General features: G+C 45.1%; 1 protein-coding gene across 5 annotated transcripts in view; it reads left to right on the forward strand.

Annotated features, from left to right (window-relative positions):
• The window catches only part of ADGRF5 (adhesion G protein-coupled receptor F5), a 63,097-nt gene extending 51,656 nt beyond the window's left edge, over positions 1-11,441 (forward strand). For all 5 annotated transcript variants that reach the window (XM_075414954.1, XM_075414953.1, XM_075414956.1 and 2 more), the window contains 5 exons: positions 406-1,776; positions 2,678-2,719; positions 2,822-2,881; positions 8,645-8,729; positions 9,853-11,441. In XM_075414954.1, coding sequence (XP_075271069.1) covers positions 406-1,776; positions 2,678-2,719; positions 2,822-2,881; positions 8,645-8,729; positions 9,853-9,932 — 1,638 coding nt within the window. In that variant the 3' untranslated portion in view covers positions 9,933-11,441. The remainder of the gene's footprint in view (positions 1-405; positions 1,777-2,677; positions 2,720-2,821; positions 2,882-8,644; positions 8,730-9,852) is intronic.
• The last annotated feature ends 7,746 nt before the right edge of the window (positions 11,442-19,187 follow it).

Consider the following 19,187-nt stretch of genomic DNA (forward strand, 5'->3'; position numbering starts at 1 on the left):
AATCTATGACTCTATGAGGTGGAGCAGAAATAGAAAAATGGTTCAAACAAGGATAGAGATCAAGCAAGGAAAATCAATTAGAACTTATACCAAAAGAATGGCAATACATATCTTGGAAATACTTGGAAGCCTTTATTGTGTGATACAGAGGAAAAGCACTGCTCTTCTGAGCAGAAAAAATACTAAGTGATATCTTAAAAAAGTCCTGCAGCTCCACTTTCGGAAATCCTAACTACAAAATGGAGCATACAAAGGGTTAAAAACAGAAGTTTTCACATGGATTGAGCAAAATAGGAAAATGCTGGGCCTTGTCAAAAGGCAATTCTAGGACCACTCAAAAATTACCATCCAAAACAAGAATGCTTTGTACGGGATTTCAGTAACTGCATTATTCTGTTGTTGCAGAATTTCCTCTCCACAGTGGACTTTGTTGTTGCTGATTCCACAACTGAAGTTTGGGAAGATCTGAATAAAGAGGAGAAACTCAAAAGTTCTTTGCTACTGCAGTCAGTAGAAAATTTTTCCCTGCGCCTCCAACCAGTTAATAACACCATTCCTCCTGTCTCTGCGAACACCCTTCAACTACAAGGTATAGCTGTCACAGAAAATAGCAACACAGATTATAATAAGAAGTTCTACAGTACAGAAAACCTCACAGTTAATGTGCTGATTGGTGAAACTGAAATTCAGACTCTAACCCGAAATTCAACCATTGTCAGTGTGATGTACTCAAAACTTGGACATATTTTGCCCTGGGATGAGCCCGAGTATGTGAACGGCTTACTGATATCAACAACTGTAAGCAGCAATAAAAGCCAGAAGTTCGATATTAACATGACCTTCGAAAAGAACATCTCGTCTCTAAAGATGCCGCAGTGTGTCTTTTGGAACTTCACACTCAACAAACATAGAGGGGGCTGGGATACTTCTGGTTGCACACCCACAGAGGTAGAAAAATATGTCATTTGCTCCTGCAATCACTTGACATCGTTCTCCATTCTGATGTCACCTGACGAATCCTCCCAGGTAGTCATTGAAGATTACATTACCTATATTGGCCTGGCCATTTCAGTCTTGAGTTTGGTGGCCTGCATTATAATTGAATCCTTAGTCTGGAAATACGTGACAAACAACACAACCTCCTATATGCGCCATGTCTGTATAATTAACATAGCTACATCACTTCTGATTGCCGATGTTTGGTTCATTGTCACTGCCTCCATTAATGACCAAAACCAACAGATCAGCAGAGTTCTCTGTTTTGTGGCCACCTTCTTCATCCACTTATTCTACCTATGTGTCTTTTTCTGGATGCTCAGCCTGGGCCTCATTCTTTTCTACAGACTGATCTTCATCTTGCATAACACAAGCAAGACCACTCAGAAAGCAGTTGCCTTCTGTCTGGGCTATGGGTGCCCCTTTGTCATTGCAGTCATCACCATCGCTGTCACACTGCCAAGGAACAACTACACCAGAAAGGATGTCTGCTGGCTCAACTGGAAGGACAGCAAAGCTCTTTTGGCCTTCGCAATACCTGCTCTGATCATTGTGATCATGAATTTGTTCATCACCGCAGTAGTTATAATAAAGATACTGAGGCCAACTATTGGGGATAGGTCAACCAGGCAGGAGAGGAACTCTTTGTTTCAAATTTGCAAAAGTGTGGCTATCTTGACACCACTGTTAGGCCTCACCTGGGGATTTGGCTTTGCCACCATCATCAAAAGCAGCCATCGAGCTTTCCATGTCCTTTTTTCTCTGCTCAATGCTTTGCAGGTGAGTTGCACATATGTATGGTTTTGTTTCCTCTATGACCATTTAACATGTAGCAACATTCTTGTAGCTTGGAGCAGGAATAAAAACAGCTCGAGAAAGCTCAGGGTTGCCTTACATATCCTTATTCACAAAGGGCTCTTTGGGAAACCCATTTCAGGAATTCAGCAGTGTTTCGTGTTTTCAGCTGCCTTAACAACTGTGCCTTATAGAAAAAACTGACATACAGATAATTTCCAAGTTTGCCAGTAGCTTTGGGAGGAACGACATTCCTGAAGATCAGGAAATTAGTCCTATTATGTTCAGGTGCACAAGCTTCAGCGTGTCTGGTCTCAGTTACAGTGCATCTGAAGGCATCATATTGTGCTCTTGTGGGTTCACATACTGTGGAGTATAAACAACACGAAAGTCACCAAGCATATCTGAGTAGTGTTAATAATAAAGAGAAGAATTGACCCAAATACACACATGTGGCCAGTAGGATCCCAGTACAAAGGGATTTCTTAAGGACACAGTAGTATACTGTGTCTCTTAAGAATGGCCTCAAAATTGTATGCTTCAGACTAAACCCACTTGCCTTTTATATTGTGGGTGTGCTGGCTTATCTGGGGAGCATAAGCAGGGCATGCCTTCCATAAAGTCCCTTCTTCCAAACACATTTAGTGCTAGGAAACTATCTGTGTCACTTTTGTAGACCAGATATATACACACAGTTTAAGTAGGCCAGGCCTGGAGAACTCCTACCAGTTTATCAGTCCATTATGTGAGATGCAGTGAGAAAAATGCCCTCTATCAAAGAGTTCAGAGCTTAAATCATCAGCATGGACATTGTCTGAGATAATTATGAGATATTGCAATTAAAGGGTTGGTGTCATCAAACTGCATGTAATTATTTGTCTCCTAGGGATTATTCATTTTGGTGTTTGGGACTCTTTGGGACAAGAAGGTAAGAATTCAAATTATTTCTTATATTATGTGAAAATACTGTTGGAATTTGAACATAATTGCCGTATTTACTGATTGATTTTTATTTTTTTTTAATGAATAGATACAAGAAGCCCTGCTGAAGAGGAATTCAATGTCCAAATGGAGTTCACAGCAAACGAAGGTTAGATTCTTTAAGAATCTATTTCAGAGTTACTGCTGAATAGTCTAACATTCTCCAAGAGTCTTTTAAGTCAAATGCACTTCATAGTCTGAACTATGTATTAGAACTAGTCAGAGAAAGAGAAGACACTACTAACGTAAATAGGAATATACACCTTTTTTCAAAGTTCATTATTTCACCTATAATTGGTAAACAATGAGATGGAGGTTGGACATTTGCTCTAAAATCCACAAGAAATGAACCACGGAATGTAACTGAAACTTTAAGCTAAAAACCTGAAAACTTCAGTGGCACCATTATTTATTCACAACCTAATAGAAATGCAAAGGGAACTTCTTGGAGAATATGTCCTTTTGATATAAGCCAGAAAGGGTGGCGATATTGCAACTCCAACTTGTGAGACAAGAAGACAGGTTAGTCTGCGCTTTATGCTGGGAACAGAAAAGAGGAGGAACAATTAATCTTTTGTCCAAATCGTGTCTATGTGCAGCAAAGACTCAGATTTCAATGAGCAAAACATAGAACATAAGTGAATGTGGTTCCAGAAAGAAGTGGCCTGAACACACTCCTAGAAGAGAAGAGACTTGGGTCCCATACCCAGTACATTCCTGCACTTAATCCAAAACATTCAGTGCCTAAAAAACTAAAGGAATACTGTTACAAAAGGGGACTGGATCCTTAAGGAAGAGCCTGGAAGGCTTCTCTTCCTTCTGTAGAGACCTTCTCTGGCCCAGTGACTCTTGCACTCATCCCTGCATTGAAGCACAGCTTGAACAGGCATATGGAAATGCCTCTGCTCAGGATAGGCATCCACATTAAAGGGGGAAACCAGTTCCAATACATTCTTTAAAAGAAAAAATAAAATTTGCACAGTGCCTCATTAAAATGACTGCTAAGGAATACATATATGACATAAAAGCAGGCAGGGTTCCTGCTGAACAGAGATGTCACAGGATCATGCGACATTTAATGCTGGAAAGAACCTCAAAAGATCATCTAGTCCAAACCCACTGCTCAAAGCAAGGTAAAGTAGAACAAGATGCTCAGGACATTGTCCTGTCAGGTTTTCAGTATCTCTAAAGCTGGAGAATCGTGCAACTCTTTGTAGAAAAAGCTGTGGTGTTTTGCCACCCTCGGCAGGAAATAAAGCTTTTTCTTATGAGTAAATGGAATTTCTACCATTTCAATTTATGTTCTAGAGATCAATACACTGAAAGAAAATGCTCAGTGGCTGTTTGAAAAGGGTAAGCCAGGGCTCAGCTGCTATAAGCTTCTGGGAAGCCATGGAGATAGACTGTCTTGTGTCACCCACATATCTGCTCGCTTCGCACCTTCCAACCTTTAGCAGCTCCTGGTTCTTCTCTCCATGCATTCTTCACCTCCACACATTTCATATCACATTAGACCTTTCATCCAAAATGCTTAACGGGAGGCAGAGCTATGTAAGCCACAGGAAAATGCTGGCATGGGGACAACAAATGAAGTTCAAAAAAGATGTAGCCCAATTGGAAAGATGCAGAGCAGAACAACTACTGAAGAGGTCGGATGACCGCTGTGCTGGAATGACATAGGACTCTTCAAGCCTAGACAACTGATGGGTAGCGTATAAGTGATGTAAGCTGCTATGAGGCCATGGAGCAAGTGCGCCATTGAGTTTGATAATTAAGGACCAGGCCTTGCTCTAATGAGTGACAGATTCAAAGCAAGCAAAGGACCTATAGGTCTCCTTGCTCCAGATGATTTGGATGTTTGACACTTTCCTGGGTTTTCTTATAGTTTATTTCAGTTTGTGTAAGCTTAATAGGCCATTAAGGGCTGTTAAACACCAAGGTCTTGCCTCTGCATCCGGAAGTCCCTGTACCCCTGACAGCTGGATGTGGAAAGAACATTCCGAAGATGTTCTGCTACAACCTTATTTTGCTTTTGTGAAGCTCTGCCCTATGGCCTCTGCTGTAGCCCATGTTGCATAAGAAGCGACTGGGCTAGAGGATCCTTAGATCCAACCAAGTGCAGAACTGTTAATGACATAAAGCCACCACTACCCACTTGAAGGTTGGTAACTGTCTCTCAGTGTGAATAAAGGAGGAAAACCAGAGAACGAACTTCTTTTACAATGGGACTTGACAAACCTCTTAAAGCAGAATTTAGGAGGCCAGGCCAACAGGTTGTTTCAGTGCCTCAGGATGTGTAATTACAGCCCTAGGAATGGGCCAAGAGAATCATAGAATCATAGGTTGGAAAAGACTTCATCATGATCAAGTCCAAACATCAACCAAACACCATCATGCCTAGTAAACCATATCCCAAAGAGCCACACCTACATATTTTTTAAGCACCTCCAGGGATGGTGACTCAATCACCTCCCTGGGCAGCCTGTTCCAATGTCTGACCACTCTTTCAGTAAAGAAATTTTTCCTAACATCTGATCTGAACCTCCCTTAATGTAACTTGAGGCCATTGCCTCTCATCCTATCACTAGTTACTCGGGAGAAGAGACCAACACCTGCCTCACTACAACCTCCCTTCAGGTAGTTGTAGAGAGCAATAAGGTCCCCCCTCAGCCTCCTCTTCTCCAGACTAAACAGCCCCAGCTCCCTCAGCTGCTCCCCATAAGACTTGTTCTCTAGACCCTTCACCAGCCTCGTTGCCCTTCTTTGGACACGCTCCAGCACCTCAATGTCCTTCTTGTAGTGAGGGACTCAACACTGAATGCAGTACTCAAGGTGTGGCCTCACCAGTGCCGAGCACAATCACCTCCCTACTCCTGCTGGCCACACTATTCCTGATCCAAGGCAGGATGCCATTGGCCTTCTTGGCCACCAGGGCACACTGCTGGCTCATGTTCAGCCAGCTGTCAACTAACACCCCAAGGTCCTTGTCTGCTGGGCAGCTTTCCCGCCACTCCTCCCCAGGCCTCTGTCATTGCATGGGGTTGTTGTGACCCAAGTGCAGGACCCAGCACTTGGCCTTGTTGAAGCTCATACAGTTGGCCTTGGCCCATCGATCCAGTCTATCAGATTCGTCTGCAGAACCTTCCTACCCTCAAGCAGATTGACACTCCCCACCCAACTTGGTGTCATCTGCAAACCTACTGAGCACTCCATCCCCTCATCTAGATCATTGATAAAGATGTTAAACAAGACCGGAACAAAAACTGAGCCCTGGGGAACAGCAGTTGTGACTGGCCATCAGCTGGATTTAGGGCTGTGAACTAATACTCACCTCACAAAGAACTCTGCTAGTTGAAGACATGTTGTGGTTACAGAGTTGTTTCTTCTGCTCTTCCCGCTGATGGCAAAGGTGTGTTCGTCTCTACGTCTGCACAAGAGGGGCCACATTCCCAGATACAAAATATAGAAGTTTCAGCCAAGAGGAATAAAATACCTCTATCTGGGATGGCTGTATGAGGATGGATAACTGTATCCTAACACAGAAATTCTTGTTTCGATTTACACTTCTGCCCCTTACCAAAGAAGCCATGCCAGGATGGGTAAGGGATTGAAGACATCATGATCTAACCACTGGCACTTGGGGTGGAAACAGGAAACGGTGGTAAATGCTAGCATCATTTTTATATTACAATAAAGCTTAGTTTTATATTGGTATCTGAACAGGGTTTATTCAAAAAAGCCTGTCAAAGTAATGCTAAAGAAGTGGGAAGCAGACGTGAAAACCAGCATAATTAAGACAGATGGGTACATAGCCTCAAAGGAATTAAGGAATCCATTAAGGCTGGACTGTCAGTTCAGAAGAGCTGCGTTGACTGAAATCACCCCAGCTTCCACAATAATCACAGAATAGCTGAAGCTGGAAAGTACCTCCAGACATCATCTAGTACCAGCCTCCCCCTAAGAGCATGGTCAGCTAGGGCTTGGGGCTGTGCCCAGTTGGGTTTTGAGTAGCTCCAAGAATGGAGATTGCACAATCTCTCTGTGCAGGCTTTTGCTTTGTTTGACCACATTCACTGTGAAAAAGTTTATTTTTAAGTGGGATTTCCTGTATTTCTGTTTGTTGCCACCGCCTCTTGTCCTTTCAGTGGGCACAAATCAGAAAAGTCTGGCTTTGTCTTCATTCCCACCACCTCTTGTCCTTTCCCTGGGCACCAGTGAGAAAAGTCTGGCTCTGTCTTTACTCCTTTCCAGTCAGACAGCCCAAAGATTATCCCAGTGTGTAGAGTTGTTCCTTCCCAGGGACAGGAGGACTTTGCTTTTTCCTTTGCTGAACTTCATTAGCTTCCTGTGATCTCATTTCTCCAGCCTATTGAGGTCCCTCAGAATGACAGCAGATTCACCTGATTTATCAGCCACTCCTTCCAGTTTTGTATCATCTATAGACTTGGTGAGGGTGGACTTTTCCCATCATCTAAAAAATTAATGAATATGTTAAACTGGTATCAGACTTAGCAGTGACCTCTCTGCGTGTCCCCTCCAGCAATGTGCTGAAGGCCTGGGAGCAGGCAGCTTGTGATCAGCGAGGCAGAGTAGCGCTTTAAGTGCTCTAACCCTCTGCCAACTTCAGATCTTGTTTCAAGATGAGACAGGAAAGATGCAGTTTCTGCCTCACGCTTCTTCATTTAGGATCCCCAGAATCATCTGCCTGGATTTTTTTAACTCGTACTCCAAGTATTCCAGTGTTCTCTGTGGGAGGATTACTCCTGGGAATCCAGGTCTGGAAATATTTCCTCATGCATTTTTAGAACACCATTCCTTCTTGCTGGCTTGAAAATGACATCTGCTGGCTATGGTACTATTCTGACTGCGGGAAAAACTCCTTTTTCCCAGGAAACTGGGAGGGAGGTAGGAGTAACTGATACAATTACCACTAAACGTGTCAGCTTCTTCAATCCCTCCTGTACTGACAGGACAGTAGTAAACTGTTTACAGCAGAGCAAAGTAAAGAGAACAAGTTGTTAAGTCTTGGACCCCAATTCTGAATTCCTTTTCAGACAAAATCTCCTGTCACTTGGGACTCAGGTTGACACTGTGGAAGCTGCCCAATGGAAATTGGCATATTTCCTTCACATAAAGGAATAAATAAACCAAGATCAAAGTCTTTGATCAAACTTTTTAGATGTGATTAATTTACCTTCTCCCTCTACCACATTCTAATATAGGTGACAATGCACAAAACTGCCTAATTTCCTCCACCATGGTACAAGCTGATGAACAGAGAGGAACTGAACAGAAAATGATGTGTTTTACGTACTTTTTTTTTAACACGTCATTTGGAAGAATCCCATTAAATTCTCAAACCACTCCAGAACCAAAAAAGAAACTTCATTTCAGCAGCAAACACTTTCTTCCTTCCCATCTGGACTGTACAGAGCTGTGTTCCAATGCCCTCTAGTGTGTGAAGTTAAATTTGCCTCTGATTAGCTCAGGCTATTGGCCTTCAAGAACCATCCCCAAGCAGACAAGTCTTAACTTTTCTGACCACCTTAACGGATATACTCCCTTAGATAGAGGACAAGAACTCTATACTGTCTGGTACGACAGACGCTGGAGCCAAAGCTATGCTCACCGGCCAACAGTGAGAGACAGGCTGTTTGTGTCCTGTAGTTTCTTTTAAAGTTGATCTCCTTCATTGCCATCACAAACATGCAAATGGGTGAACTTGATGCCTCACAAATGTCTAACTCGTCCCTCTAGGGATTGCCTGCTTGTACTACTGAACAACATTTTCTTGTAACCTTTTATTTTCCCCTCAATATGGCTACAAAGACACTTCTAGGCTTTTGACAAAAAGCGATTTTCTCTCTTACAGTCAACGTCCCTGATCCTGGTAACACCGATGCTTGCTATGAGCTACCCATTTTCAAGAACCTTTAACAACTTATGTGGAAAAACAGGTATGTGATGAGAGACCTCTCCTACTGAAGCACAAACAAGGTTTTGCCTGCATTCTCACTCTCAGGGTCTGTTTATCCTGATATCCGTCAATCATCTACTTCATCAATCCATAGATGGTCTTTCATCTTCTAATACAAAGGAACTATAATAAGTCATTGGAATCACGAGCATAACTGCTCATGATTGTAGCATAATGCTAGTAGCAGAACTGTCTAATGCTAAAACAGGTATTGGATGGTGGCATGTTTCACCAGTTCTAAAACCCACTAACTGAGCTTTTTTTTTGAGCTTAATGCTGTCATGACAAGGTGCTCCTCAGTTCATTTACTGTTCATGTACCCTTCATCACCTTGGAGTTGTATGTCATCAAAAGTTCTCTGGAGGTTATTTTAAGGATGTCACCATTTCAGTTATGACTTTATTTTGCAAGAAGTATTATTGAAAATGTGAGTAATTTCATTCCAAAATGTGGAATCTTTGCATCCAGCCATTGCTCAGAGAAGATGGTGGCAGCTGGTCAAAGTGGAATATGAAGGAGTGTAATGCAGGCAAGCAACTGCTTTTTAAGGGTCTGTTTATTAGTCAGATAATGGAACAAGAAGTTGGTCTCTGTGCTACAGTAAGTTTATATGAATACACTAGCCGGATATAGATGCCTCCCAGCACATGAATGAGACTTGCCCACAACGGTCTTCCATGTTGCTGCCACTTGAAACTCCTGTATTATTAGCACTCTCTTCCACACTCTACTCTCAGGGTCTCTGCACCAGGATCTTTTTTCAGAGCCTCACGGTCACAAGAGGGAGGGAGCTGGGATTCATCTTAGGAGCACATGTTCTAGATGCATCCCCACGCTCAAGGAAGACCACAAAGTCCCTCCATTTGTGTAGATTACTACCCTAAGGTGTGATCACCAGTTCAAGCTGACAAATTCTGGCTGTGTCACCAAACACATTGACTTCTGTGGTTCCTGATATTGCTGTAATCCAGCTAGCATAAGGGCTGCAGACCAAGTCAAAGCCACCTGGATCATCAGGACAGGTCTAACTGTCCTTATTTTGCAGTGTCAGCATGTCGCACGATACCTGACCTTATGTCTAACCACTGTGCTTTGTCTTGCAGGAAAATACAGAGTATCTTCTTCAGAACCATCCAGCTCTTCCTGTGAAAACAGTTCCAAGTCATACTCTTTGCTTAACTGAGGCACCTAATGCTGAAATGACCTCTTCCCTTTGCAAGACACATGCAAAAAGCACCTGTGAGTCATCAAGAAGCAGATTGCTTCACTTGGACTAAATTGTGCCTTGGTGCATTCTTTTGGAATAATCATTTCTGGTTAACATGTAAGGCAAGGAAGCTTTGAGAGGTGGAATTTTACAGAAGAGATGACAAGATGTTTCGAACTTGGCAGGATCTGAAGGCCTTCAAGTGCTGGAGAAGACATTGGGAGTGAAGAATTCCCAGCCTTTAAGAGGGTGCTTAGCACTATGCAGTACTGAGCCATGAATTACAGTGCTATACACACCTGTTGTCCTGTAAAAAAGTGGTTTTAGTATTTCTGCTATCAACTCTCTGCATGATTCCAAAGGCCTGTGTAGATACACAAGTACCTCATAGCTTCTCTCCTGCCCTTGTATTAGAGTCTGGAAAGGCCATAGGATATAATGCTCTCCACTTTCTATCTAAGACTTTCTGGAACTAAAGATCCACAACGGAGAAGGTCCATTTCAGATCTTCACTTTTGACTTAGAAAAAATGAAGACCATAATGATTCCTGAGTGGTCTTCTTTCAGATGGAATGTACTGAAAGCTCCATGTGGCACTTTTTTTGAAGAAAAGGAAGCTTTATTTCCTTAACTATAAATGTCCTTCCCTTAATATGTAATGTGATAAGACAGAGATGGTTGCTGCCCTCTACCACAGGGGGGACTACATTTATTTAATGTGTAGTATGTTAAGTATGCAAGGAGTCTTTTGTGTAAAGTCTGTATGTTTGGGTCTCCTCTCAGAGGAGAATCACGTTTGCAGGGCTCAGAGAGTCAACTCTGCAGTGAACACAAACCACCACGGGCCAGGAGAGATGAAAGGTTTTGTATAAATTATTGCTCTAATACTACATTTGTGGAATCAGTTATTTCCAAGCCTGTAAACTTTTAAAGGCAGGACTTCTGTGATAAACAGAGGGCTATGAGAGAGCCTGCGAAGTATTTATAGTGCATACAACTGTTACAAAACTTAACATAAAATATAATAGTTGGAATCACAAAGATTTAGATTTGAGACCAATATCATAGAATCACAGAATGGTTGGGTTGTAGATCATCCCGTTCCAACCTCCCTGTCGTGGGCAGGGACCCCTTCCACCAGACCAGGTTGCTCAAAGCCCCATTGAAAGAGGACTTGAACATTGACAGGGAGGTGGCAGCCACAGCTTCTCTGGGCAACCTGGACCAGGGCCTCATCACCCTCAGAGTAATGTATTGCTTTCTTGTATCTACCAAATATCTTAGAGCAAGCACTGCTGTCAGCTAATACAGTCCTATCTGGTTGCTGGGGAATCAGGCCTACATTTACCAGTGGTGAACCTGTTCCCAGGACTTTGGGATGAATCAGGATGGAAAACTGTTGCCTTCAGTTACAGGCAAGTGTGACGGTTTGGTATGGGCAGGTGGTGATGATTGAAGACAATAAACAAGCATCAGTCAAATGTATTCTTTATATTGAAAGCAATTTGTTTTCGCTTGAAGACATGGATATAATACTAGAACTACAACACAGTTAGAGATTAAGAAATATTTGAAAATCCAGACAGTCTTTGAACTGAATGGCCAGTGGAAAGTTGAAAATCAGACCTTTGCACAGTATTCCAGCCAAAATTTGCCCTTGGACAGCCATTTGGTCTAACCCACTCTGGAAGCAGCTTGTGCAATATTGACCTGCTGCAGAATCATCCACTCCCACTGAGTTAGAATAGGTTTTAGGTAAACGGTGAAGTAGAAGTCCCTGTAGACAGCACAGTCGCACCACACCATATCTCTGCAGCGATTTCACCCCTGTGGTTTCACCATACCTCCCTGTTTAGCTAAGCATGGGTCTCGACTGTGTGTGAATGAGAAATCAGGATGTGATGCCAAGCTGTCTGGCACTGAAGTGCCACCTTTGGGTGGCTCTTCAAAGGCAAGGTCCTTGCCAATGTTATGAAAGCCATGAGAGTTCATGAAAGATAAGCAGTTAAGAAATTAACTGTGCCAGTCTTTAAGACTTGGGGCCAAGGCCTCACTTGTGTTTATACATGGATCAAAATAAAAGGGGAGAGAATAAGAGGTGGAAGGGAGTGCTGAATGGGGGAAGAAGGGCAACCCCACGTTGTCAACCACCCTGCACCCCTCCTACCCACTCTCAGCAGAAAGAACTAGGTCTTTGGCACAGTCAAAGTGGGCAGTGAGCTCATCAACAGCTTGCTCCCCTCAGGAGCCTGGCATTGTGGGCAGCTGGCTATTTTTGAGTAGCTGGCCCAGTCCTTCGCTTTGTTCTGACTAAAGCCCAAACCCCTACATTCACCCCCTTCCCGAAGTGAGGGCTGTCACAAGGCTTGTTTCCTGATGGTTGCTCTCACTCATATACGTCCTCCTGCTTAACTCCAAGGCATTAAGCTAAAGCACATTGCAACAAAAACCTGCCAGTTTACCTAATCTTTGGAAAGGGTGGGATCTCTGCTTTACTCACGTTTTACAGCATTCCATGGAGAACAGTCATTGCCTTGGCTCCTCTGATTTACTCCAGCTCAGGAAAAATAGTAAAGGAGGGGATTGTGACATACAGGTCTCTGAAGAGCAGACCTGCCTTCTCTCACACTACCTGCTTAGAGTTCTTGGATTGTGACAGTTGCTGAATAACCCTTACCTGTGCTTCAAGCCCAGATTTCACCTTTCATTCCTTAAAGACTTTGAGAACGTTTGACACAAACAATGCAAAAAGCCCAGGACCATTTCATCCGCGTTACAGCGGCCAGTGAAAATCAATGTGCCCCAGAACTAAGGTTTACAGTTGTGCCATCCTGATGACGTGTCTTTGGACCATGAAGCCAATTATACTCTGATCTCTGATGTTTTCCCCGCTCAGCAGTCTGGCCAGCATGTTTACTTCTTACACTGCCCCAGGAAACACATTCAGGAAACAGCTGCATTTTGGAAAAGTCAAGGTAGACAAGAATAAAGATTTTCCCCCCAGCCCATGTACAAACTGCCCAGTATGTAAGGGGTGTCCAACTGCACGTTACCATGTAGCACCTGTGACCTCAGGTAGATTTGTTAATCCCGTGAGCAAAAGAAATCAGGTTCATTTCTTACAGGATTGTGTCCTGTACCCACCAACCCTCTTCCCTTTCCAATCATCCAAGTTTCCATGGCCTTCCTCCACATACCCAGTCCTCATATATCTCTGCCCCGCTAGATTCTGATCTCCCTAAACCTCCTCCCTGTACAGATGGTGATTTCCTCCTCCCTCATCCACCCTGCTGCCAGCAGCTGGTAGGAAACTGGATGTGTTGTGAGGAGGGCCTAGCCACAGAGGTGATGAAGGTCTGGCAGGGGCTCACCAGGGGCTGGGATGGTCACCTTCTGCCCGTCCCTCCCTCGGTGGCAGCTCTAGCAAGCTCTAACAATTGTCAGTACTTGTGAACTCATAACAAGAACTTCTCTGAGGCTTTTGATCCTCGACAGCTAACAGGACTTGATGGTGTTGAGAAGACATGGGATGGTCAGGCAAATTCACACATGGACCATGTAAATTCCTTAGTACTCTCCTGGTAGGAAACCAGGATAAAAGCGTATGATACAATCTACACCAAGTCTAGGATCTTTTCTTCTAACTTACACTCTTTCCAAGTTCATTTCAGGTTTTTCCTCGTGGTAAGTGGTGTTAATCCTCCCACAGCCTCTTCTTGGATCACTCCTTCCTTCTTCCCCCTCTTCGCGGGGTAATGAATGGTGCACATCTCAGCACGTTAGTTTTTATTTTATCGGGCAGGAAGGAGGCTTTCCCCTCCAACCCACGCTGGTGGGTTACCAAGCCTGGTAACCCTGGCTCCGGCCTAATGCTCCCCTTTACTAACTAAACTGGGGAGTGGAAGTCAGCCCCCAGCCGCAAGGGAAGGGGATGGAGCTGTTGCACCCGGGAAAGAAGAGCTGTGGGTGGAAGGCAGTGCTGGCTCCGTTGTGCAGTCTGCCCTTGCCCGTAGGCTAAGTACACCACGTTGGCTGTGTCTTGTGCTTTACCCTGGCTTTCCAACAGCAAAGTCCTTGAGAATCATGTGGTCTGGCCATATCTCTGCCTGCCTGTCTGCCTCTTGAGAAAGGGGGTGTGCACTGCACGGGGTAACACGGCTGGCTTCTTGCAGGCGTCATTGGCTATGCTGCAGCCTGGCCCGGGCAGCTGGTTCCTGTCCCTGGGCAGCTGTCCCCCTGCCACTGATTTACCCCCAATGATTGTAAATAAACTAGCGTGTGGGCCAAATGAGAGCTTGCGGGATTTTTTCCACTTCCTACCTGGCAGGAACGAATCACTCAAAAGCAATGCTCTCCAGAGGGGGTCCTGGTTACCCCCAGTCCAGGACTGTTGCCAGCATCGCCCAAACCATTTAACCTATGCTGTCTCCAAGGCCAGGCAAGCCAGGGTAGCAAAGAAGTGGTCTGTCCACAGCCCTCCCTGCAGCAGCGGTGGCCAGCCAGCCCTGCAGCGAGAACCCCCATTTAACTATGGGTCTGCAGCAGCCAGCCATGCTGGGAAGGCTGAGGTGTCTTAACAATGAAGAAAATATATGTCCATGAGAAACATCTAGTTCCAGCCCCAGCCTTGGATGAGGGAAGAACCACACAAGGGCCAGCCCACTGTGATGCTCTGAAGCATTAGAAAGAGTCTCCATTTCTTACACCAGCAGAAGATCTGGCAGAGGGGTGGGGGAGCAGAGATAAGTGGGATTGTTTGCGAGCACCCGAATCATTTAAATGAAGTCTGAAATGCCCCAGCAATCACTGCAGAAGTCTTTTCCACCTTTTTACCCCATTGAGCCTGGGCTGCAGTTCCTGTTTTGCCCTGACTGAGTAAGTGAATGAGGCAGGACCACACTCTTGACTGATGCCATTGCTGATTAGAAAAGCCACAAGAGATAGAACAAGCACCTTGCTTGAGAATTACTGCTGTGACAGCTCTTCCCAGGGGACATCCTAAGCTTGGGACTAGGAGCCAGCAAAGCTGCACTTAGTTGCTTCTCTGCTCAGGCAGTCTGAGCTGCGCCTTTCATATCTCTTCCCTGTAGCCAAGAGCTACAAGCAATGCTGATAACACCTGGTGGCACCAGAGGATGTTCTGTGGGTTACATGGATCTTTTTCAGAAGCTAAGAGGATGTAGTGTCTGCCTTCCCTGTGATCCAGGTCTCCAGTCTCCATTACCTTGAACCACTGTTGTTTACAGCTCAACGATGTGAGGTAAAATAAGTGAGTAAGGCAAGCAAGGTATCAGCAGCTGCAAAAGCATGCCAGGGTTGCGGGTCTGTAACCCAGCTCCACCACCTGCACGTCTGGGGCACACAAGAAAGGCTGATGTTCTGCACTGAAAGCCTGTGGGTGGAGGTTAGAGAGAAAGGGATTTGTCATCCCACCAGGGAATTCCCACTTCGCACGTAAGTGGTGCAAGTTAAGCAAAGGACAACGGGAAACACAGTTCTTAGCACACAGTTCATTGCTTTTGGGAAATTGAATACCTTAAATGCAACTTTGAGCAAGAAACAAAGACCTATACATGCTTCAGCCACAAACAGAAATCACCAACACTTCAGCTACTGTTTTTACTTGCACACAAAGCAATTTTTTTCTTTCATACAAAACAAGTACGAAAAAAATCTTCTGTACAGTTTCCAGAAAACACTTCTCTAGAGCAATTCCAGATGACAGGTCAGGCTTATTATAGTCCTTCTCCTGAAGGGTCAGAGTTAGGGGGCCTTCCTAGAACTGACCCGGTATTCAGAGGTACAGATTAAAAGAGGTCTCAGGCTAGAAACTACTGTTAGTCAATGCTTTTGGGCAACTTCAGCCCAGGTCTCTTCAAGGAGTCTAAATACAGATTTTTAAGAGCCTTAGAAACTCATGCTTTCAACATTCTACTCCAATGATGGTGGCAAAGCTGTCTTTATTAGAGGTGATGCTTAAGAAAACCGAGAGAGGCTGTCAGCTCCATCATATAGTGACTGAACACAGAAAGTATATGAGTTAGTTACAGCACAGACACGCTGGAGAGAGGAACTACCTAAAACTATAGTGCCTAACAGCTGACTTTTCCTAAGCTTGTAGATTATGGGCTGAGTGCAGCGTTTGCACTTGAGAAACAATTTACACCACGAAGATTACTTTTATTTTAACTCCAGGAGCTCCAGAAAATTGCACTTCCCCTATGGCGATGGCACTTTTCATCCATTCCCATGCTGCTTTCCTGGATCACCTCAGAAGCAGGAGAAGCCAAAGATGTGAATCATGAACCTAGATTAAATATACTGAGCTAACTCACCCTGCAAGCCAACACAGGAAAGACCAAGCTGCCCTCTGAGGCTGTCCTAGGTTTGTGAAATGGTTTTCCCCAACAGCAGTGGAACAAGTAGTTGGTCCAGCAAAAAATGTAGTTGATTTTGCAGCGCTGTTTGGAGCTTTATCCAACATTGATCAGTGTCATGTCTTCCCCATAACAGCCTTACTCTTTTGCTAGTAAGTAACCAAGTCCCTTTGCAAGCAGCAGCGACTGCCCTGCATGTATTTTGCTACTAGTACAGAGAAAACCTGTACACTGGAGATGCAGACTCCTAGGAAAAGAAGGAGTGAGCAGTGATGCTGAGCTGCAAAGATCCTGGAAGCTGTCTACAAAATTAAGTTGAACAATGTTTAGGGGACATTCGGAAGACTTGTAGAAAATAGAGCATCCCAGTGTAACCAGTACAAAGCCAAATGAGTAGCAAAACAAAGAACTTTGACTGGGAACGGAGGAAGAGCAAGGAAGTGAGCAGACTCTTTTGGGCATCTTCTGGGCAGACTGACACTGTCAATCTTCGTACCCCAAGGAAAATTGGCTGTGTGTACATCTTCCCAGAAAAGGGGCAGATACTGCAATATTTGTAGAGAGTGACTGCAGTTATACCCTTGAGGTGTTTTTTTCCACCAATGAGATGCCCTGAAGTCTGTTACTCTCAGGATGAGGAGTTAGTGGGGCTAGGGTCTAGCCGAGGGGCAGCTAGGATATGTTTCTCCCTTAGCACAAAGGCTTAAAGTAACATCTTTCAAAGCCCAGTCCCTGTCGTCTTTCCCAGCGATCACATTTCTGCTGCCAGCAGGCTCTAGAAGGTGAATGAGAGCAGGGCAAATCCAGCTTCCTGGTGTGGGGAGAAGAAATCCCTGGACCCAGCCACCTGTAGCACTGGCAAGCCCAACAGCCTCCTTCCAGAAGGCCTCAGACCCAGCAGGACATAAAGCAGCAACCAGCTGATCCCAGCAAGACCCTGCAAGTGAGCAGGATGTGTCCCGGACATGGACTGGACAGAGGTCATCTCTTTCCTGGAGGAAAGCAGCTCCATCCCCTTCTCTTGGGGCTAGGCGCAGACTTTAATTCCCAGGCTTCTACAGGGAGCCAGAGCATTAAGCAGGACCCAAGTGCACCCAGTATCACCTGCCAAGACGTCCTCCTGGAATGAGTGGTGACAACTTGCAGTTTTATTCCTGGTATTCCATTACTCTAGGGACATCAAAATTATACGTAAGATAGGACTTAACTAGGACTTGCCTGGACTCTCTCTGTCTCTTGTTTCTCTGTCTCACACATTAACCAGCAAGCAGAACCCTGTAATTTTATTCATTTTTATGTATCTCTTGTCTTTCATTCCATAACCCTGCATAATTTATGAGTTTATCAACTTGGGCAGGGGAGTCCCCTGACCCAAGGGAGAGTCCCCTAATCCTACTGGCAGAAGATAATCGCATGAGGTCATCAACAAGCAAGTGGAGGAAAAGAAGGTTATCAGGAGTAGTCAACATGGATTCACCAAGGGGAAATCATGCCTGACCAATCTGATAGCTTTCTACGATGACATGACTGGCTGGGTGGATGAAGGGAGAGCCGTAGATGTTGTCTACCTAGACTTCAGCAAGGCTTTCGACACAGTCTCCCATAATATCCTCCTAGGGAAGCTCAGGAAGTATGGGCTGGATGAGTGGTCGGTGAAGTGGATTGAGAAGTGGCTGAATGGCAGAACTCAGAGGGTTGTCATCAGCGGCGCTGAGTCTAGTTGGAGGCCGGTAACTAGTGGTGTCCCCCAGGGGTCAGTACTGGGCCCAGTCTTGTTTAACTTCTTCATCAACGACCTGGATGAAGAGTTAGAATGGACCCTCAGCAAGTTTTCTGATGACACAAAACTGGGAGGTGTAGTAGATACACCAGAAGGCTGTGCTGCCATTCAGCGTGACCTGGACAGGCTGGAAAGTTGGGCAGAGAGGAACCTGATGAGGTTCAACAAAGGCAAATGCAGGGTCCTGCACCTGGGGAGGAACAAACCCATGCATCTGTACAGGCTTGGGGCAGACCTGCTGGAGAGCATCTGTGTGGAGAGGGACCTGGGTGTCCTGGTGGACGACAGGTTGACCATGAGCCAGCAGTGTGCCCTCATTGCCAAGAAGGCCAATGGCATTCTGGGGTGCATTAGGAGGAGTGTGGCCAGCAGGACAAGGGAGGTTCTCCTTCCCCTCTACTCTGCCCTGGTGAGGCCTCATCTGGAGTACTCTGTCCAGTTCTGGGCTCCCCAGTTCAAGAAAGATGAGGAGCTACTGGAGAGAGTCCAGTGGAGGGCTACAAGGATGGTGAGGGGACTGGAACATCTCTCCTACGAGGAAAGGCTGAGGGAGCTGGGCTTGTTCAGCCTGAAGAACAGAAGGCTGCGAGGGGACCTAATATATGCTTACAAATATCCGAAGGGTGAGTGTCAGGAGGATGGGGCCAGACTCTTTTCAGTGGTGCCCAGTGACAGGACAAGGGGCAATGGGCACAAATTGAAGCACAGGAAGTTCCGTCTGAATATGAGGAAGAATTTCTTCCCTCTGAGGGTGACGGAGCACTGGCACAGGCTGCCCAGGGAGGTTGTGGAGTCTCCTACTCTGGAGATATTCAAGACCCGACTGGACGCGGTCCTGTGCAGCCTGCTGTAGGTGACCCTGCTTTGGCAGGGGGGTTGGACTAGATGACCCACAGAGGTCCCTTCCAACCCCTACCATTCTGTGATTCTGTGATTCTGTGGATCTGTCAACTATCTTTTTCCTTTGTTGAGGTCCAGCGAGATAGTCAGACATGTTGCAGGAAAAGCTGATACAAACATTTGTTTTGATTTTATTCCAAATGTGGAGAATAAGAGGGACAGAGTATTAACTTG

The sequence above is a fragment of the Opisthocomus hoazin genome, chromosome 2 (assembly GCF_030867145.1).
Source record: "Opisthocomus hoazin isolate bOpiHoa1 chromosome 2, bOpiHoa1.hap1, whole genome shotgun sequence".
Classification (NCBI taxonomy): domain Eukaryota; kingdom Metazoa; phylum Chordata; class Aves; order Opisthocomiformes; family Opisthocomidae; genus Opisthocomus; species Opisthocomus hoazin.